This window comes from Macaca thibetana, chromosome 15 (genome assembly GCF_024542745.1).
Source record: "Macaca thibetana thibetana isolate TM-01 chromosome 15, ASM2454274v1, whole genome shotgun sequence".
Lineage (NCBI taxonomy): Eukaryota > Metazoa > Chordata > Mammalia > Primates > Cercopithecidae > Macaca > Macaca thibetana.
This window is the reverse complement of record NC_065592.1, coordinates 73,009,517-73,031,347: the sequence shown is the minus strand read 5'-3', so window position 1 is coordinate 73,031,347 and position 21,831 is coordinate 73,009,517. Positions and strand designations below refer to the sequence as shown.

The window sequence follows — 21,831 nt, the reverse complement described above, 5'->3', positions numbered from 1 at the left end:
ATATCTCTCTCTAGGTTTAGGAAGTTCTCTTATATTATTGCTTTGGATATATATTCTATCCTTATCTCTTTATCTACCTCCTCTTTAAGGTCAATAACTCTTAGATTTGCCTTTCAAGGCTAGTTCCTAGATCTTGTAGGCATGCTTCATGGTTTTTTATTATTTATTCCTTTGTCTCCTCTGACTGTGTATTTTCAAATAACCCTTCTTCAAGCTCACAAATTCTTTCTTCTGCTTGATAAATTCTGCTATTAAGAGAATCTGATGCATTCTTCATTGCCTATTGAATTTTTCAACTCTAGAATTTTTGTTTGATTTTTTTTTTTTTTGAAATGAAGTCTCGCTATGTCGCCCAGGCTGTAGTGCAGTGGCACCATCTTGGCTCACTGCAAGCTCCGCCTCCTGGGTTCATGCCATTTTCCTGCCTCAGCCTCCTGAGTAGCTGGGACTCCAGGCAACCACCACCATGCCCTGCTAACTTTTTTTGGTACTTTTAGTAGAGACGGGGTTTCACCATGTTAGCCAGGATGGTCTTGATCTCCTGACCTTGTGATCCGCCCACCTCGGCCTCCCAAAGTGCTGGGATTACAGGTGTAAGCCACCGTGCCTGACCTTGATTATTTTTAATTATTTCAATCTCTTGGTTTAATTTATTTAATAGAATTCTGAATTCCTTATCTGCGTTATTTTGTCTTTCTTTGAGTTTCCTCAAAATAACTATTTTGAATTCTCTGTCTGAAAGTACCTATTTTTTTCTCTAGGATTGGTCCCTGGTGCCTCATTTAGTTAATATGCTGAGGTTATATTTTCTTGGATAGTCTTAATGCTTGTCAGTGTTTGTCAGTGTTTGGCCTTGAAGAGTTAGGCATTTATTGTAGTCTTTGCAGTCTGGGCTTATTTGTGCTCATCCTTCTCAGGAATGCTTTCTAGGTATTAGAAGGGACTTCTGTCCCGAGACCAATAATGCTGTGACTCTTGGAGACTCACAGAGGTACCACCTTGGTAGTCTTGGACAAGATCTGGAAGAACTCTCTGGATTACCAGGCAGAGACTCTTGTTCTTTTTCCTTACTTTCTCCCTGCAAAATGAAGTCATTCTCTGTGTTGAGCTGCCTGGAACTCGGGGTAAGGGGACATGAGCACCCCTGTGGCCACTATCATTGGGACTATGCTGGTTCTTACCTGAACCAGTACAGCACTGGGTCTTGCCGAAGGCCCGCGGTAACTAATACCTAGCTATCACCCATGTTCCCTCAAGGCCCTAGGTCTCTATAATCAGCAAGTGACAAAGCCAGCCAGGTTTTGTCCCTCTTTTCAGGGCACTGTGTTCCCCCAGGCCCCAGGTGGGTCCAGAAATGCTGTCCGTGAGCCAGGGATTGGAGTATAAAGCCATAGAAATTTACCTGATGTTGTATTCTACTGAATCTAAGCTGACACTCAAACCACAAGGCAAAAGTTTGTCCTGCTCTTCCATCTCCTTTCCACAGGCAGAGAGGAGCCTCTCCCTGTTGCCACCACTACCACCAGCCCATGAAGGGTTCTGCCAGGCCACCACCAATGTTCACTTAAATTCCAATGGCTCTTCAGTCAACTTGTGGTGAATGCTGTCAGGACTGGGACTCACTCTTCAGGGGGGTGGGCTCCCCTCCAATCCAGGACAGTTTCAGAAATACTGTCCAAGAGCCCAGACCTGAACTTGAGAAACCCGAGTTTGCTTGGTGCTTTACCTTCTGTGACTGAGCTGGTACCTCAGGTGCAAGAAAAAGTCCCCTTTACTTTCCCTCTGCTTTTCTCAAACAGAAGGTATCTTTCACCATAGCCACCATAGCTGGGAGTGTGCTGAGTCACACCTGAAGCCAGCATGACTCAGAGCCCAAGGCCCACAGTGTACTACCTGGATGTTGCTATTGGTTATTTAGGACCCAAGAGTTCTGTAGTCAGCAGGTAATATATCCTGCCAGGACTGAGTCCTTCCCTTCAAGGCAGTGGGTTCTCTTTTGGCTGAGGGTATGTCTAGAAATGTCCTTAAGCTATGGCCTAGAATGGGGGCTTCACAACTCTGCCTGGTGCCCTATTTTACCATGTCTGAGCTGGTCTCCAAGATGTAAGGCAAAGTCCTCTTTACTCTTTGCTCTCTTCTTCTCAAGCAGAAGGAACGGGTCATTTTCATTGCTCTGGGCTGCACTGACTGGGATTGGGGAGGGATGGTGTACATACTCCCTTTGCCACTGCATCTGATGTCTCATTAGGTCACGTGCCCCAACCTAAGTCCACTGGCTCTAAGCCCAGACCAGTACTAAGTAGGACTTGCCTAAGAATTGCAGTCCTTGTGTTCTAGACCACCTGTCAAGTTTACCAAAACCTCAGATCACTTTGGCCAGCAGGGAAACTCGAGTTCCACCTGCTGGGATGGGCAATTCCCCTCTGACTAGATCTGATTTAAATGCTTCTTCTGTGCAAAGGTACTGACTGAGACCAGCATAGCTTTGCTCTCCTCTGTGACAGAGTAGTCCTGAGTTCAATGTAATGTCTCCCAGTGGCTGCATTCCCCCACCTGGAAGTGCACAGGCTCTCCATCCTACACTGCTGCTGCTTGGGGGGTAGAGGAGGAGAGGTAGTGTCAATGATTCAAGACTGTCTCTCCTAGCCTCTTCAGTGCTTCTTTCAGTGATACAAAGTTGAGGCCAGGTACTGTGATTGCTTGCCTGATTTTTGGTTCTTGTGAAAGGGCTTTGTTGTGTCTAGGAGTTAAAATTTTGTCATAGTTAAAATTTGGTGTTACTGCTGGGGGAAATATAGCATATGCTTCTATTAAGCCATCTTGCTCTGCCTGCCTGAGAGGTTTTGTTTTGTTTTTAAACTTAATTTTTTGTGTGAATTAGTCACTCTGATTAACATCAGTTGATCTCAAAAGTCTTGGACTGATAAAATTGAGTTGCTGTACCCCAAGGGGGTGATTCTGTTGGAGGGCAGCTGGTCTGTCTCTTTAATATCTTTCTTCCAAAGTTAACCTTGGTAAATAGGTATGACCTACCCCAAGGAAATTTTAGACTCAGTTAGAGCGAGAGAGAGAGAGAGATTGAGAATGAATGTGTTCATAATAGTAACCTGAAGAAAAGTCAACCTCACATTAGAAACTGAAGGAACCACTGATGTAGTCAGGGCTAAAACAACTGATTCCTTGATTACCAATAGCTGTTATCCAAAGCATAGTAAGCACAAAACATATTTATAAGGATGGATATTCTTTTGCAATGTTTATGTCTCTATGTAATTAAAAATCAGAGCTCCTTTATTGGAAGAGACCTCAAGAGATAATCTGGTCTAGCTCCAGTCCTGAAGCAGGTAAGGGTAGAACTGTGTATTTGTCCGTTTCCATGCTGCTGATGAAGACATACTTGAGAGACTGGGTAGTTTATAAAAGAAAAGAGGTTTAATGGACTCACAGTTCCATATGGCTGGGGAGGCCTCACAATCATGATGGAAGGTGAAAGGCATGTCTTACATGGCAGCAGACAAGAAAGAATGAGAAACAAGTGAAAGGGATTTCCCCTTATAAAACCATAAGATCTTGTGAGACTTATTCACTACCATGAGGACAGTATGGGGGAAACCATCCCCATGATTCAATTATCTCCCACCAGCTCCCTGCCACAACACATGGGAATTGTGGGAGCTACAATTCAAGATGAGATTTGGGTGGTGTGACAGCCAGACCATATCAAGCTGAAGTAATTCTTAGGATTATCTGGTTTAATATCGTGGTTTTATCAGTGAGGAAACCAAGATCCTCAGCCAGCATATGACTTGCCCATTTCAGTACAATTAACTAATGGCAAAATTGGCGTTACAATCTAGTTCTCTGGTCATCTGGTTAAGTATCCTTTCCATTACTGCTACCTTATTGTTGCTACCGTATCATTCACTTTTACGGATAAGCCCAGTGAGTAAATAGACTCACCCAGAGAGCTATATGCTGCCTTATTACTCTCAGTAATGTAATCTGAAAGTCAGCTATAGTGCAGATTCTATACACTGAACAAAAAAGATTAATAAAGACTCATGAGATAAAGAAAATGACCACTTTTATTTTTATCTTTAGTTCAGTCTTTCTATTTTGCAGTGATTTCTTTATTTTTTTCCCTCTAATAAGCTGACTTGCCAGTCCTATCTTTTGGACAAGTTGTTTCTGCAATCTCTGCTTTTATAAGTTCTCTCAAATGTTTATTACCCTTTAGTGCAGAATTATTTGTCCCCAGATTCTTTTGGTTATGTATCTAAGTACTTGGGCTATTTTAATGACTTTCCTCTCAGTAAGTCTGTTTGGATTTATGTTAGCTGCATCTCTTTCCCAATTAAACTAAGTCACCCGAAGGTTTCTAAGACCATAAGCTCAAACTTATTGATGACTTCAATTCTTAGGAGTCAATCTTCTCTTATAGCATACAGAGCCTTAGCAAGTAACAAGGTCTTATTACAAAGGGAAAGCACAAAATGTTCATTATAATGGATATCATTGTGATAGGTTATTATTATCCACTGAGAGAACTGCAAGTGCAAAAGTTTGCTTGGAGTTCTGCCATCACTACTTTGCCTTAGAGAAGCAACTGATTTACTTGGAATCAAAATATCCAGTACATGGAAGTCACAGTGAGTTGCCCCACAAGAAATTGAAACTAAGAGTATGCCTTAAGAGTTCAATAATAAAGTCAAAACAATGAATAAGGACAAAGATGTCAGACATCACTTTGAAGCTGTGGGGTGATTTCCATGATGGAGAAAGTATTCTTATTGATAGTGTTAACACCTCTGAATAACGAATGAGTCGAAGCAAAGGGGCTTATTTAACCATAAGTGTGCAGGGAAGGGAGTGCTCAAAGACAGCAGTGCCTAGGAAGAAGTGCAGGGGTGCCTCAGGGAGTAAATGTCAAGTATAAGAGACAATATCCTGAGACCTTCAATAATCCCCAAATATCGTAGAATTCTGCCATTTTTTCATCTCTAATAGAGATTAAAACTATCAACTTCATAAAGCTGTTGTAAAGTTTAAATGAAATCCTGTGTTAAAATGAGAACAAGACCACGTGATCTGAATAATGGGATAATGGGTATAAACCAATTTCCTCGTCTGTAAAACGAGGAAAAAGTGTCAGCTTCATTAGCTGTTGTAAAGTTTAAATAAGGTCTTGTATTAAAGTATTAAAGTGAGAAACCACATGGTTTGAATAATGGGATACTGAGTGTACGTTCAGTCTTCATGTCAGCACTTTTCCATAAGTCAGTTGCAAACTTATGTTATAGTTTTTGAAATTTAAAGTACACCTGTCATACTTACTTAATATTTATCTTGAAAACAACTCACTTTTTTAAAATAAAATGGAGTTAGATGGAAATAATGCTGTTACTCTAGGTATGCCTATGTCGCTTAGATAAATAGAATGTAACTATAAAATTAAATACCATAGAAGTTTCTATCTCCAGTTCACCTGGAGGCCATTTCCACTTTGGTGGAGTGAAAGATTCTAGAACCTTCCTTGCTACCCAAGGCATGGCATTTGGATCAGTTCAATATCATCTGGAAGCTTGTTAGAAATACAGACCCTCAGCCCATCCTACATCTGCTGAATGAGAAAGTGCATTTTAACAAAACCCTCAGGTAATTTGTAAGCTTTGTTCCAAAAATCTCCTTTCCTGCTCCTAGGGCCGACCCCTTTCCACATTAACCCCTTCAAATGTAACCCTCAACTTCTTCCCTCCTTTATCCTTGATACATATTTTGCTTTCAATCCTTTTGTTTTATATAAGCTGAAAGATTGTATTTATAATTTAAATGCAGGGGTGATTTAAATCTTAAATTGGGTCACTTATGTACACATGGATTTTTATGTTTTACAAGCATTCTGCATACCACAAGTGGTGCACATATTATGTTCGGAAAAACAGTGCCTTGCTTCTGTGTCTGTGTTCACCATGCCTCCAGTCATTTATAAGTCCTTGGGGTCAGTCATAAATAGTCAAGACCAGAAGTATTAAGTCTATAAGTACCAAGGAGTATTTGTCATATTCCCATTGACTGGGCTATTCCTATGCCAGAAAAGAGTTTCTAAAGTTTCTTTTAGTTGATGAACTCTTCTTGCATTTACTCCTCTATTATGATTCTTTGCTCCAAATGAATCCCAACTAGTAATTTGGTGGAAAATAATGTACCAGTCATGCTACCTGCATGGCCAGAATATATAAATTCCTATAACTTAATAAAATTGACATCCAGGTCTACACAGTAATCACTGGGAACTAGTTAATATTCATATGTGAACTTAGATATATTAAAGATTTGTTGCCAAATGACATTTTTGAGCCTACAATGCAGGTTTTACTGTGGACCATAGTAAATGAACCAAGAAAATTCTATCTGGTAAAAACATGCTCTAGAAAGATTGGCAGCCAATGTCGCTTGGTGCCACCCTTACCCCAAATGTGCTTTTCTTACAAATATAAACACCAAATTGAGTTGGTTCCAATATATGCCTACTGCAAATAATAAATAATTCATCAGTTCAGTCTCACAAAGAAGTATTAACTTTCTTGAATTTTCAGTGCCTAGCCAACCCTAAGGTGCTCTGAGGCTTCAACTCACCATGGGGCAGACTATCTAAAAATCTTATAACAGCTCATCTCAATTTTGGTCACTTAAAATCATAGGTCTTCATTAATTCCTGACTCCTAAGCAAGCTTCCTCTATCAGGTGATAAATTCTGGGGGCTGGCAGATATTAGAAATCTATCTGGGCTGTTCCTGTGATAGACAGATACTAAAGAATGTAAATTAGGGTGGAAAAAAGACTTTGAGGTCAAGAATCAAAGAATCAGAGACCTTGAGAACCAGAAAGGACTCTAGAGATCAGCCAACCTAACCCCTTGGAAAGGTGAGGTACAGAGAGATGAGAATATTGGCTAAGGTCACAGACCTGGTAATTAAGTAGCAGAAGTAGAAGCATAATCGGGCCTGATGAGAGTGCTTTTACTACAGTGCATTCTTCATCACAGAAGTGCTTTGGACTGATTGCTATTAAATAAAGCACGGTGGTTAGAGAAACAAAGCAGGAAAGAGAAAAAGAGGATAAAATTTCTGAACTTGGTTTTCCCTGAAAAAATCTTCAGAGATTGCCCTCACTTTGATAGATAATATATTCCTCCAGCAATACTCACAGCCTTGCTTTTCCTTTCTCAGCTGCATGTGGTTAAGCTGAAGGCTTTCAGACTTTTCTACCATAATCATGGAACTATTTTCTAATTACTACTCAGCATTTGTTTTCCATTTATCAGGTAGTTTCACCATGCATTGTCTGCTTGACACTTACTGATTTCTTTATCAGCATTTAACCTTATTGCCACCTACCTTTTACCATGTCTGACTGCACCATTGCAGTGTTTCTTATGGTTCTATTGACAGTCCTCGGGTGTTCATGTTTCCCACCCCATGACATCCCTGTCCCAATCCCTGGTAGGGTGTTACTAGGGACTGGGAAGAGAGAAAAGCACGTAAATGAGAAAAAAAAATCACTGTAGGTTTTACGGGAAAATTATAAGTTTCTCTAAGATTTTTGTGTTGTATAGGAATAAAGAGTTCATTCCTTCTGCTCATTTTTTTTTTATCATGATCTAAAATTTTTCAACATCTAGAACTCACCTTTGCAAGGCTTAGATGTATAGATGTTAAAACCCAGTTTCCACTGGGCACAGACTATTCTAAATTCATTTCCATTTAAGGGAGTAAAAAGGCAAAAAGAAAACATTAAGTGCTCTAGAGGAATTTAAATCTTCCTTCTCTGAGGATTTAATGCTCAGAGTTCCGTTTCTAAATGTTATAGTCTTCAGTGTAATTCAGGAAATCCAGGACCTATTATGTTTAGCTTTTCCAACCTCAAATGACTCCCATTAGGGCTCTGTGGTCCGAAAGAAGTAGAGGAAGCCAACCCTCAGAATGGGTTCTATTCTTAAAAAAACCTCTTAATTTATACTTCATCAACTGAAAATAGATGATTTAATTGTTTTTTTTTTTTTTTAAATGACAGACACATTTTTAGGTTTAGGGAAGAAAGATGTAATCACTGTTATTTCCCATAAAGACTCACCAAAACCCCAGTGGTTAATGTTGCTCAATATATTAATGGAAAAGCCACATCTGGAATATTGGGCTCCATGTCATTCTGATCATGGGTCCTCAGGAGAGATCTAATGGCACTGGAAATAGTTTAGAGAAATGGCAAGGAAAAATGCCTAAGAAGAAGAAAAATCAAGAAAAAGAGGGCAGACTAAAAAGAAAATAAAACAAAAACAAATTAATACACTTTCCTCAAAAGATGGGTAAGTGTATTTATGTCTAAAACATTATGATGTATACAGAGCACAAATACAGATTTGAAAAAATGTCTTACCTGTCTGCTTGGCATAAGGCTGCATGTTGAGTGCTATGGGGAAAATAGAGATGAGTAAGACAAGATTCATATCACAGGGTTATTTGAATGTTAGCATTTTATGTTTAGAAATATAACTTAAATATCAGTGATACAAGTAGAACACGGCACATGTCTAAGAGATACGAAGATAAAACATTAGAGTATTTCAGAGGAAGACCAGTGTCCATTGGAAGGACCATGGAAGGCGTAATGGCTAAAGTTGTATCTCAAAGGGTGGGTGCAACTGGACAAGCACATATTAGAGACAAGGACATATGATATAGTGGAGCTACAGAAAACCAAAGATACAGCATCAGTATATCAGTTGAGATAAAGTTTTCTGGTATAATAGATAAATCCCCAAATCTCAGTGATTTAACAGAATAGAAGTTTAATTCTTGTTCCCATAAAGTCCAAAATGAACATTTTTGTTTAGTTCTGACTATCTGAGAAGTGGTGATTGAAGGACCATCTTTTGGCTTCCTCATCTTTAATACCTCCAAGGCCACTGTGCTCACCTACATTAAGCTGGTAAAAGGAGAAAGAGTACGGAAAAAAACAGTTTAGGAAATGTCTGTGGACCAGGCCTGGAAGGTGTACAAATCACTTCTGCTTATACTCTGTTAACCAAAACTTAAGCACATGTCCACAGCCAAGTGCAAGAAATGCTGGAAAATGTAGCCTAGTGGGAAGGGAAATGTGTGTACCCAGGAAGAAGAGAAAATGGGCTTGATGAATGAATATCCAGCCTGTCTCTTCGACACGTAGGGAGGTCTATATGGAGAAGTAATTCAATTTAATTGAAATAGAGGATGGGAGATGAGGACTTGTTCGAGATACACACAAAGAAGTGGGTTGAGAACAGTTTTATTTTTGATTGATTGATTAATTCATTTATTTAACAAAGTGTATTTAGCCCCTACTACAAGCCAGATACTATCCTAGGTGTTGAGGATTCAATACAGAATATGTTTAGTGGAAAAGACGGTTATGAGAGCAAATATTGTAGGCACTATAATAGAGGTATGTGCCAAATGCCTTAAAACACAAAGGAGAGGCAGTAACTCTGATGGGAGAGTGCAGGACTGGCACTGAATCAGAATGACAGTCTTTATATATATATGAGGAGGGTAGATACTAGGGATATGGAGGAAACACCCATCATAGGCAAACACACAGGTATATGGAAAGACATCATGAAGCCACAAAGTTATAGGGAATATGAAAATGTTCACAGGATCCTACTTTATTAGAAACTGGGCCAAACCTATGAGCCTAAAAATGTAAATTCAGGACAAAAAGTAAACAACAACAACAGGAAATGCTACATTTCACAGTGAATCATAAACCCACAAAACATTTTTTGTTCTTTACTGTTTTACTAATAGTACAAGCTAGTGATAGTTACACTTACCACAGGGTTAAAGAGATTAAGGTTGAGAAATTCACAGTATGTCATTCAGAAAAGTAGGAAGGTTTTAGGGGTATATTTCTGGTTCTTTGCAATTAGTGGTTTTCTCAGAATATATTGTTTGAGATTGCTGTCAAAGACATGGGCTTTGAAGTCAGATAGATTTGGGTTTTAATCATAAATCCAGCCCTTGTTAGTTGTATAACCTTGGGCATTTTTTCTCTTAGTTTTGCTTGCCTGTAAAACTGGAACATGGATATTATACATTCCAGTTTATCAATTAGTCTTTGTTGACCATAGTTTAGGGGATTAAAGATAATTTAATAGCTCATGGTTCTAAGAGCTGACAATTTGGAGTTGAGTTCAGTGAGACAGTTTTTCTGCTGGCTTCACTTGAACTCATGGATGTGACTACATGCAGCTAAGGGTTAACTGGGGACTAGTTGATCTACAATGGCCATATGTCTTGTGATTTGTGCTGGCTGTTTGTTGGTACTGGTTGTTAAGGTGATGGGGATGAATATACCACATGTCTCCAATGGTCTAGTTTGGGCTTATTCATATAGCACCAATCTCAAGAATGCCAGAAGCATCAACACAGGACATCCCCCAGTGGTCAAGTTTGTTACAAGCCTTTGCCTATATCATGTTATCATTCTACTAGCCAACACAAGGCACATTGTCCCATTGGCCAAGTCCAGAGTCAGAGTGAGAGTTGACTACCTAAGGGTGTAGACACAGAGAGACAAAACCAAATTGGGACTGCAACAATCTACCACATCCAATCATAGAGTTGTGTAGATCAAATAACATAATGTACATAATATGATATGCTTATCAAATTTACTTCCATGAAGTAAACATTCAATAAAACAGAAATGATGAAGATGATGCATGGATCACTGTGAATGTGGCATATCTAATTTTCATTTATATTTGAAGTCAGTATCTCATTAGGGATAGGAGATCTGGAGGCTAGTCTAGCTTTGTGGTTATATAATCTTTAGTAGGAAACTGGGGCCAGAGAGACTACAGGTTGTTTAGTCACAACAATGAACAAGTGGAAAACACTTTTTTCTAACTGAATGTCTTCGTTCATACAATTCTGGAAGCTGGATAGTCAAAGATCAATGTGCCAGCAGTTTCGGTGACTGAGGAGGGCTCATTTTATATATGGTGCCTTTTTGCTGTGTCCACACATGACAGAAAAGGCAAACATGCACCTTCTGGTCTCTTTCATAAGGGCACTAATCCCATTCATGAGGGATTTCCTCTCATGACCTAATCACTTCCAAAGGTCCCTGATTCTTAATATTATTGCATTAGAAATTAGGTTTCAACATATAAATTTTGGGGAAACACAAACATTCAGACCATAGCACTGCTGCTCCACTAAAACTCTTCTAGATGAATTAATTAAATAACCAACTGACATAGATTAAACTCTGAGGAATTATTACCTAATTTAACAGCTCTGGGGGAAGTAGTCCCTGGGTTGATTGACTAATGCAGAGGTTCAATAAATGATGTCAGGACTCAGAGATGGCTTATCTGAGATTTTCTTTAGTTTCCCTCACTGTTATTGAAGATGGCAGCTGCATTTCCAAGCACCCTGCTCTCACAAGACAACATCTAAGGGCAAGAGAGAAAAGGCATTTCCTACTTTCCTCTGCTGGCCTTCATTCACTTTTATTTATTTATCAGGGAAGTACACTTTGCTCAGAATCTCCTGATATATTTCTCATTGACCAGAATGTAGTCACATGATAACCTCCAAACCAATCAGAGCCAAAAGAGAATAAGATTACCTTTATCAAAGTTTAGTAGATTTATCATGATTTATGTCCTAGAATTAGGAAGGTGCCTATATTTCCTGGGTATACTATTGCAGAATACATTGTTAAAGGATAATTATTTTTTAAAGGTTTAATCATGACTGTTACGCAGATATAAAATGAATGTGTGTAAAAGATTTTGTTTAATTCATTAATTAAAGAGGGAAATACAAAAAAACTTAGAACCAGTTCCAAAAAAAAACATCTAGAGAATACGAAAGTAGTCCAAGATGGCCGAATAGGAACAGCTCCAGTCTGCAGTTCCCAGCGTGATTGACACAGAAGATGGGTGATTTCTGCATTTCCATCTGAGGTACCTGATTCATCTCATTGGGACTGGATGGACAGTGGGTGCAGCCCATGGAGGGTGAGCTGAAGCAGGGCAGGGCGTTGCCTCATCTGGGAAGCGCGAGGGGTCGAGGGATGTCCCTTTCTTAGCCAACAGAAGCCACGGCAGACTACCTGGAAAAACAGGACACTCCTGCCCAAATACCGCACTTTTCGCAAGGTCTTAGCAACCGGCAGACAAGGAGATTCTCCACTGTTCTTGGCTCGCGGGTCCCACACCCACGGAGCCTTGCTCACTGCTAGCACTGCAGTCTGAGATCAAACTGCGAGGCAGCAGCCTGGCTGGGGGAGGGGTGTCTACCATTGCTGAGGCTTGAGTAGGTAAACAAAGCAGCTGGGAAGCTCAAACTGGGCGAAGCCCACTGCAGTTCAACAAGGCCCACTGCCTCTAGACTCCACCTCTGTGGGCAGGGCAAGGCGAAACAAAGGCAGCAGATAATTCTGCAGATTCAAACATCCCTGTCTGACAGCTCTGAAAAGAGCAGTGACTTTCCCAGCACGGCGTTTGAGCTCTGAGAATGGACAGACTGCCTTCTCAAATGGGTCCCTGACCCCCGTGTAGCCTAACTGGGAGATACCTCCCAGTAGGGGCAGATAGACACCTCATATAGGCGGTTCCCCCTCTGGGATGAAGTTTCCAGAGGAAGGATCAGGCAGCAATATTTGCTGTTCTGCAGCCTCTGCTGGTGATACCCAGGCAAACGGGGTCTGGAATGGACCTCCAGAAAACTCCAACAGACCTGCAGCTGAGGGACCTGACTGTTAGAAGGAAAACTAACAAACAGAAAGGAATAACATCAACATTAACAAAAAGATCATCTACACCAGAACCCCATCTGTAGGTCACCAACATCAAAGACCAAAAGTAGATAAAACCACAAAGATGGGGAGAAACAAGAGCAGAAAAGCTGAAAATTCTAAAAATCAGAGTGTCTCTTCTCCTCCAAAGGATCACAGCTCCTCACCAGCAACAGAACAAAGCTGGATGGAGAATGACTTTGATGCGTTGACAGAAGTAAGCTTCAGAAGGTTGGTAATAATAAACTTTTCCAAGTTAAAGGAATCTGTTCTAGCTCACTGCAAGGAAGCTAAAAACCTGAAAAAAGGTTAGATAAATGACTAACTAGAATAAACAGTGTAGAGAAGAACTTAAATGACCTGATGGAGCTGAAAACCATGGCACGAGAACTTCATGACGCATGCACAAGCTTCAATAGCTGATTCGATCAAGTGGAAGGAAGGGTATCAGTGATTGAAGATCAAATTAATGAAATAAAGAGAGAAGACAAGGTTAGAGAAAAAAGTAAAAAGAAATGAACAAAGCCTCCAAGAAACATGGGACTATGTGAAAAGACTAAATCTACGTTTGATTGGTGTACCTGAAAGTGATGGGGAGAATGGAACCAAGTTGGGAAACACTCTTCAGGATATTATCCAGGAGAACTTCCCCAACCTAGAAAGGCAGGCCAACATTCCAATTCAGGACATACAGAGAACGCCACAAAGATACTCTTCGAGAACAGCAACCCACAGACACATAATTGCCAGATTTACCAAGGTTGAAATGAAGGAAAAAGTGTTAAGGACGGCCAGAGAGAAAGGTCGGGTTACCCACAAAGGGAAGCCCATCATACTAACAGTGGATCTCTCAGCAGAAACCCTACAGGCCCAAAGAGAGTGGGGGCCAATATTAAACATTCTTAAAGAAAAGAATTTTCAACCCAGAATTTCATATCCAGCCAAAGCAAGCTTCATAAGTGAAGGAGAAATAAAAACCTTTACAGACAAGCAAATGCTGAGAGATTTTGTCACCACCAGGCCTGCCTTACAAGAGCTCCTGAAGGAATCCCTAAATATGGAAAGGAAAAACCAGTACCAGCCACTGCAAAAATATGCCAAATTGTAAAGACCATCGATGCTAGGAATAAACTGCATCAATTAACAGGCAAAATAACCAGCGAACATCATAATAAGATCAAATTCACACATAATTATTAACCTTAAATGTAAATGGGCTAAATGTCCCAATTAAAAGAGATAGACTGGCAAATTGGATAGAGTCAAGACCCATCAGTGTGCTGTATTCAGGAGACCCATCTTACGTGCAAAGACACACATAGGCTCAAAATAAAGGGATGGAGGAAGATTTACCAAACAAATGGAAAGAAAAAAAAAAAAAAAAAAAAAAAGCACAGGTTGCAATCCTGGTCTCTGATAAAACAGACTTTAAACCAACAAAGATCAAAAGAGACAAAGAAGGCCATTACATAATGGTAAAGGGATCAATTCAACAGGAAGAGCTAACTATCCTAAATATATATGCACCCAATACAGGAGCATCTAGTTTCATAGCAAGTCCTCAGAGACCTACAAAGAGACTTAGATTCCCACACAATAATAATGGGAGACTTTAACAAGCCACTGTCAATATTAGACAGATCAACGAGACAGAATTTTAACAAGGATATCCAGGACTTGAACTCAGTTCTGCACCAAGCAGACCTAATAAATATCTACAGAACTCTCCACCCCAAATCAACAGAATATACATCCTTCTGAGCACCACATCACACTTATTCTAAAATTGACCACCTAATTGGAAATAAAGTACTCCTCAGCAAATGTGAAAGAACAGAAATCACAACAAACTGTCTCTCAGACCACAGTGGAATGAAGTTAGAACTCAGGATTAAGAAACTCACACAAAACCGCACAACTACATGGAAACAGAACAAATTGCTCCTGAATGACTACAGGGTAAATAATTAAATGAAGGCAGAAATAAAGATGTTCTTTGAAACCAATGAGAACAAAGACATAACATACCAGAACCTCTTGGACACATTTAAAGCAATGTGTAGAGGGAAATTTATAGCACTAAATGTCCACAAGAGAAAGCAGGAAAGATCTAAAATCGACACAGTAACATCACAATTAAAAGTACTAGAGAAGCAAGAGCAAACACATTCAAAAGCTAGCAGAGGCAAGAAGTAACTAAGATCAGAGCAGAACTGAGAGATAGAGACACAAAAACCCTTCAAAAAATCAATGAATCCAGGAGCTGGTGTTTTGAAAAGATCAGCAAAATTCATAGTGTGCTAGCAAGAATAATAAGAAAAGAGGGCACAGCTGGCTTGAGCAACTGGAAACAAGATGCAGGACCCCAACGCAGACACTGAGTGGAATGACATCTTACGCAAAAAGGGTATCTTACCCCCGAAGGAAAGGCTGAAAGAACTGGAAGAGGAGTCAGATGAGGAGCAGCACATCCTCCAGCAGTCAGTGGTGAAAACATATGAAGATATGACTTTGGAAGAGCTGGAGGATCATGAAGATGAGTTTAATGAGGAGGATGAACGTGCTATTGAAATGTACAGACGGCAGAGACTGGCTGAGTGGAAAGCAACTAAACTGAAGAATAAATTTGGAGAAGTTTTAGAGATCTCAGGGAAGGATTATGTTCAAGAAGTTACCAAAGCTGGCGAGGGCTTGTGGGTCGTCTTGCACCTTTACAAACAAGGAATTCCCCTGTGTGCCCTGATAAATCAGCACCTCAGTGGACTTGCCAGGAAGTTTCCTGATGTCAAATTTATCAAAGCCATTTCAACAACCTGCATACCCAATTATCCGGATAGGAATCTGCCCACGATATTTGTTTACCTGGAAGGAGATATCAAGGCTCAGTTTATTGGTCCTCTGGTGTTTGGCGGCATGAACCTGACAAGAGATGAATTGGAATGGAAACTGTCTGAATCTGGAGCAATTATGACGGACCTGGAGGAAAACCCCAAGAAGCCGATTGAAGACGTGTTGCTGTCCTCGGTGTGGCGCTCTGTCTTCATGAGGAGGGGCAGCAGTTCCGAGGGTGACTGAGGCTACAGCTGCTATCAACATGCCGAACTTTCTTGTGACAAATTGTCTGGATTTTTTAAAAAAGGAAAAAGCAAGAATGAATCCTTCTGTTTTTTAGTTTTGTATAAATTATGTTTCAAATCTTTACATTTTAGAAATAATCATTGCTGGAAATTCTGTTAAATATTTTGGAGCTCTTTTTTTTTAATTAGAGTATTTCCTCTAAAAAAATTAAAACCAGCCATTTGTATGGCAAAAAAAAAAAAAAAAAAAAGAAGAATAAGAAAAGAGAAAAAAATCAAATAGATGTAACAAAAAATGATAAAGGGGATATCACCACTGATCCCACAGAAATACAAACTACCATCAGAGAATACTATAAACACCTCTATGCAAATAAACTAGAAAATCTAGAAGAAATGGATAAATTCCTGGATACATACACTCCCCAAGACTAAACCGGGAAGAATTTGAATCTCTGAATAGACCAATAACAGGCTCTGAAATTGAGGCAATAATTAATAGCCTACCAACCAAAAAAAGTCCAGGACCAGACGGATTCACAGCCGTATTCTACCAGAGGTACAAAGAGGAGCTGGTACCATTCCTTCTAAAACTATTCTAATCAGTAGAAAAAGAGAGAATTTTCCCTAACTCATTTTATGAGGCCAGCATCATCCTGATACCAAAGTCTGGGAGAGACACAACAAAGAAAGAGAATTTTAGACCAATATCCCTGATGAACATTGATATGAAAATCCTCAATAAAATACTGGCAAACCGAATCCAGCAGCACATCAAAAAGCTTATCCACCATGATCAAGTTGGCTTCATTGCTAGGATACAAGGCTGGTTCAACATATGCAAATCAATAAATGTAATGCATCACATAAACAGAACCAATGACAAAAACCACATGATTATCTCAATAGATGCAGAAAAGGCCTTTGACAAAATTCAACAGTCTTTCATGCTAAAAACTCTCAATCAACTAGGTGTCGATGGAACATATCTCAAAATAATAAGAACTATTTATGACAAACTCACGGCCAATATCATACTGAAGGGGCATAATCTGGAAGCATTCCCTTTGAAAATCAGCACAAGACAAGGATGCCCTCTCTCACCACTCCTATTCAACATAGTGTTGGAAGTTCTGGTCAGGGCAATCAGGCAAGAGAAAGAAATAACGGGTATTCAGTTAGGAAAAGAGGAAGTCAAATTATCTCTGTTTGCAGATGACATGATTGTATCTTTAGAAAACCCTATCTTCTCAGCCCAAAATCTCCTTAAGCTGATAAGCAACTTCAGCAAAGTCTTAGGATACAAAATCAATGTGCAAAAATCACAAGCATTCCTATACACCAAAAACAGACAAACAGCCAAATCATGAGTGAAGTCCCCAAAAATTACTGCAAAGAGAATAAAATACCTAGAAATCCAACTTACAAGGGATATGAAGGACCACTTCAAGGAGAACTACAAACCACTGCTCAAGGAAATAAAAGAGGACACAAACAAATGGAAGAACATTCCATGCTCATGGATAGGAAGAATCAATATCGTGAAAATGGCCATACTGCCCAAGGTAATTTATAGATTCACTGCCATCCCCATCAAGCTACCAATGACTTTCTTCACAGAATTGGAAAAAACTACTTTAATGTTCATATGGAACCAAAAAAGAGCCTGCGTTGCCAAGACAATCCTAAGCAAAAATAACAAATCTGGAGGCATCACACTACCTGATTTCAAACTATACTACAAGATTACAGTAACCAAAATAGCATGGTACTGGTACCAAAATAGAGATATAGACCGATGGAACAGAACAGAGGGCTCAGAAATAACACCATACATTTACAACCATCTGATCTTTGACAAATCTGACAAAAACAAGCAATGGGGAAAGGATTCCCTATTTAATAAATGGTGCTGGGAAAACTGGGTAGCCATATGTAGAAAGCTGAAACTGGATCCCTTCCTTACACCTACTACAAAAATTAATTCAAGATGAATTAAAGACTTAAATGTTAGACCTAAAGTCATAAAAACCCTAGAAGAAAACCTAGGCAATACCATTCAGGAGATAGGCATGGGCAAGGACTTCATGACTAAAACACCAAAAGCAGTGGCAACAAAAACCAAAATAGACATATGGGATCTAATTAAACTAAAGAGCTTCTGCACAGCAAAAGAAACTAACATCAGAGTGAACAGGCAACCTACAGAATGGGAGAAAATTTTTGCAATCTACCCATCTGACAAAAAGCTATTATCCAAAATCACCAAAAACTCAAACAAATTTACAAGAAAAAAGCAACCCCATCAAAAAGTGGGCAAAGGATATGAACAGCCACTTCTCAAAAGAAGACATTTATGCAGCCAACAGACACATGAAAAAATGCTCATCGTCACTGGTCATCAGAAAAATGCAAATCAAAACCACAATGAGTTACCATCTCACATCATTTAGAATGGAGATCATTAAAAAGTCAGGAAACAACAGGTGCTGGAGAGGATGTGGAGAAATAGGAACGATTTTACACTGTTGATGGGAGTGTAAATTAGCTCAACCATTGTGGGAGACAGTGTGGCAACTGCTCAAGGATCTAGAACTAGAATTACCATTTGACCCAGCAATCCCATTACTGGGTATATACCCAAAGGATTATAAATCATGCTACCATAAAGACACATGCACACATATGTTTATTATGCCACTATTCACAATAGCAAAGACTTGGAACCAACCCAAGTGCCCATCAATGATAGACTAGATAAAGAAAATGTGGCACATACACACCATGGAATACTATGCAGCCATAAACAAGGATGAGTTCGTGTCCTTTGCAGGGACATGGATGAAGCTGGAAACCATCATTCTCAGCAAACTATCACAAGGAAAGGAAACTAAACACTGCATATTCTCACCCATAGGTGGGAACTGAACAATGAGATCACTTGGACACAGGGTGGGGAATATCACACACTGGGGCCTGTCTGGGGGTTGGGGGCTGGGGGAGGGATGGCATTAGGAGAAATACCTAATGTAAATGATGAGTTTATGGGAGCAGCAAACCAACATGGCACATGTATACCTATGTATCAAACCTGCACGTTGTACCCATGTACCCTAGAACTTAAAGTGTAATAAAAAAATTAATATATATATATATATTTTTTTAAATCCAAAGAACAAACAAATACAGAAGATGATTGCTGAGGCCAGGAACCATGGCTCATGCCTGTAATCCCAGCACTTTGGGAGGCTGAGGCAGGCGGATACCTTGAGGTCAGGAGTTCAAGACCAGCCTGGCCAACATGCTGAAACCCCATCTCTACTAAAAATACAAAAATTACCCAGGCGTGGTGGGCGCACACTTGCAATCCCAGCTATCTGGGAGGCTGAGGCAGAATAATTGCTTGAACCCAGGAGGCGGAGGTAGCAGTGAGCCAAGATCACAGCACTGTACTCCAGCCTGGGCAACAGAGTGAAAAAATAAAAAAAAGAAAGAAAAAAAGATGATTGCTGTAATGAATTTATTTAATCAATGTAAAATTAGCTTCTTTTAACTGTGGGGAAAGAAAGTCAATTGAACCTCAATTGAATGGAATTTTTTTGTATATTTATAAACAAGAAATATATGTCTTTCACCCGTTTTCTACAAATTAATGTTTATCTCGGCAGGACTGTAAAATAGCTCAAAGATGATGAAAGGCACAAATAACACAAAGTAGGTATGTTGGAAGAGTAAGCGCCAAACAACATTTAGTTTTCGATAGAAGGTGCCTCATAGTCTTTTGATCCACTTAAAATTCTTTCAATTTATCCTTACAACACAAACAAAATCAGATTTTCTTAACAAGAAATAAAGGGGAAATGGCTGCGATACAGACAACCCACAGTGTCTGCCACAAACACATTGCTAGAAATTGAGAGAGAAATAAACATCCTAATTTGCAGTGAGATTTTAACACCTCCTTAGACAGATCACATTGGCAACAAATGGTAACCAAGCAATATTGGTTGAGGCAGGGAAAGCCTGGTGATTGGCCTGAGTTTAAGCCTGAGTCTGCAGTGCGTGGGGCAGCCACTTGCTATCTCTACTCCTGATGACTTGATTGAATTGCACAGTAGGAATTGTAGCCAGAGGTACTTTTGCCATGAGGGATGAGACCATTGGTGATTCCCTTTTGGAAGCTGCAGGATTTAATTTTTCTAATGTATATGACCATTCTCTATTCTAATTCCAACCCCCATCCTTGGCTCTTTATGCACTTAGTATAAATTGAATTCCAAGGAAATTATACCAGAGATCACATACTATTCATTTCAGTCTGTTGACAGGCAATTTTTCTGTAGTACCCTGCTGGGGGATTTCATAGTGAGAGGGGGTGGTATGAAAATGTGATATCTGGTATTCTTACAGCTTTTGTCCCCAATCTGGTGTTTATGGGCTGTTTCCTTCCTATGTCTTAGACAGTTTGGGATACTATATTTTTGTACCTTAGTTTCAAAATTAATAAACTACATTTTTTTTCCTTTAAAGTTCTAAGCCACACACTGTCCTTGCCAGCACTGCTTGTGGCGCTGCAAGCCTGTCACATGAAAGGAATCTAGTCAGGTTTTTGCTAAACACTACATTTCACACACGTATTTCTGATTTTTTTCTGTAAGTTGCTCCTTGAGAAAAAATTGCTCAAATTTTAGAGTAATAAAAATTCCTTTGCGCCTGTAATCCCAGCACTTTGGGAGGCCAAGACGGGCAGATCACGAGGTCAGGAGATCGAGACCATCCTGGCTAACATGGTGAAACCCCGTCTCTACTAAAAAATACAAAAAATTAGCCGGGCGAGGTGGCGGGCGCCTGTAGTCCCAGCTACTCGGGAGGCTGAGGCAGGAAAATGGCATGAACCCAGGAGGCGGAGCTTACAGTGAGCTGAGATCCGGCCACTGCACTCCAGCCTGGGCGACAGAGTGAGACTGTCTCAAAAAAAAAAAAAAAAAAAAAATTTCCTTTGCATTGTTACCTTGCAACTATATACATGCCCATTGACCATTTCCAAGATTAGGTCCAGTCCTATCTTTGAAGCACTGCTTTTTCTAAGCCAGTGACTCTAAACCTCGAGTGTGCATTAAAATCTCATGGGAAGTTCATTAAAACACAGATGGCTGGGCCCCACCACCAGTTTCTGTTGTAAAAGTCTGGATGGGCCCCAGAATTGGCATTTCTGACAAATTCCTAGGTGCTGCTGACGTTGCTGGTTTGGGGTCCAGAATTTGAGAACCACTGCTCTGGTCCATGCACCTTCAGATCTGAAAAGATTCTCTCTGTCCAGAAGACAGACACAAATCTGCCTATCAGAGAAAAAGGAATCAACTGGATTATCGCCAGGGAGTATTTTCATGCCTTCCAAAGAAAGCCTGTTTGTCATCCCTCCATTATTTCATTCAATGCAAATATTGATATGAATAGTTCGAAATGGCAGATCACTAAAAATCATCATATTGGAATCACTCTAGGGCTTCCAACTAACTGCTGATACATCATATGGACAGGAGAAATTGAGCTGAAGACCAGCAGACCCATAAACCCAGCACTGTTATTAGTGGCAGGTCGCCTTGAGCCCTAATCTTCCATGAATCTGATTCTATTCAGAGGTTCAAATGGTGTTTCAGGCCCATCTGCTGATGTAGACCTCTAGAGCAAAAGGGCCTACCAAGAAGAAGGGACCATACCTACCTCCGAGGCCATGGCTACAGTTTTGTCAACCATGACATCAAAGGATAAAAAGAAGAGCCAAGTCACATTTCAAGGGATTCAAAACTGCATGACTGGGATAGGATTAATCTGATTAGCAGGGTGTTAACCTTGTCTCCTGACAGAGCTGCTGTGGGCTTACTAATGATCTCCAGCTGCCAGA

The 21,831-nt window shown here is 40.0% G+C and overlaps 1 protein-coding gene across 1 annotated transcript; it reads left to right on the top strand.

The window, feature by feature from the left end:
- The first annotated feature begins 15,172 nt into the window (after positions 1 to 15,172).
- Positions 15,173 to 16,177, top strand: LOC126938006 (phosducin-like protein 3). Its single transcript, XM_050762029.1, has one exon. The coding sequence runs from the start codon at positions 15,205 to 15,207 to the stop codon at positions 15,922 to 15,924; it is 720 nt and encodes a 239-aa protein (XP_050617986.1). The 5' UTR covers positions 15,173 to 15,204; the 3' UTR covers positions 15,925 to 16,177.
- Positions 16,178 to 21,831: the final 5,654 nt, after the last annotated feature.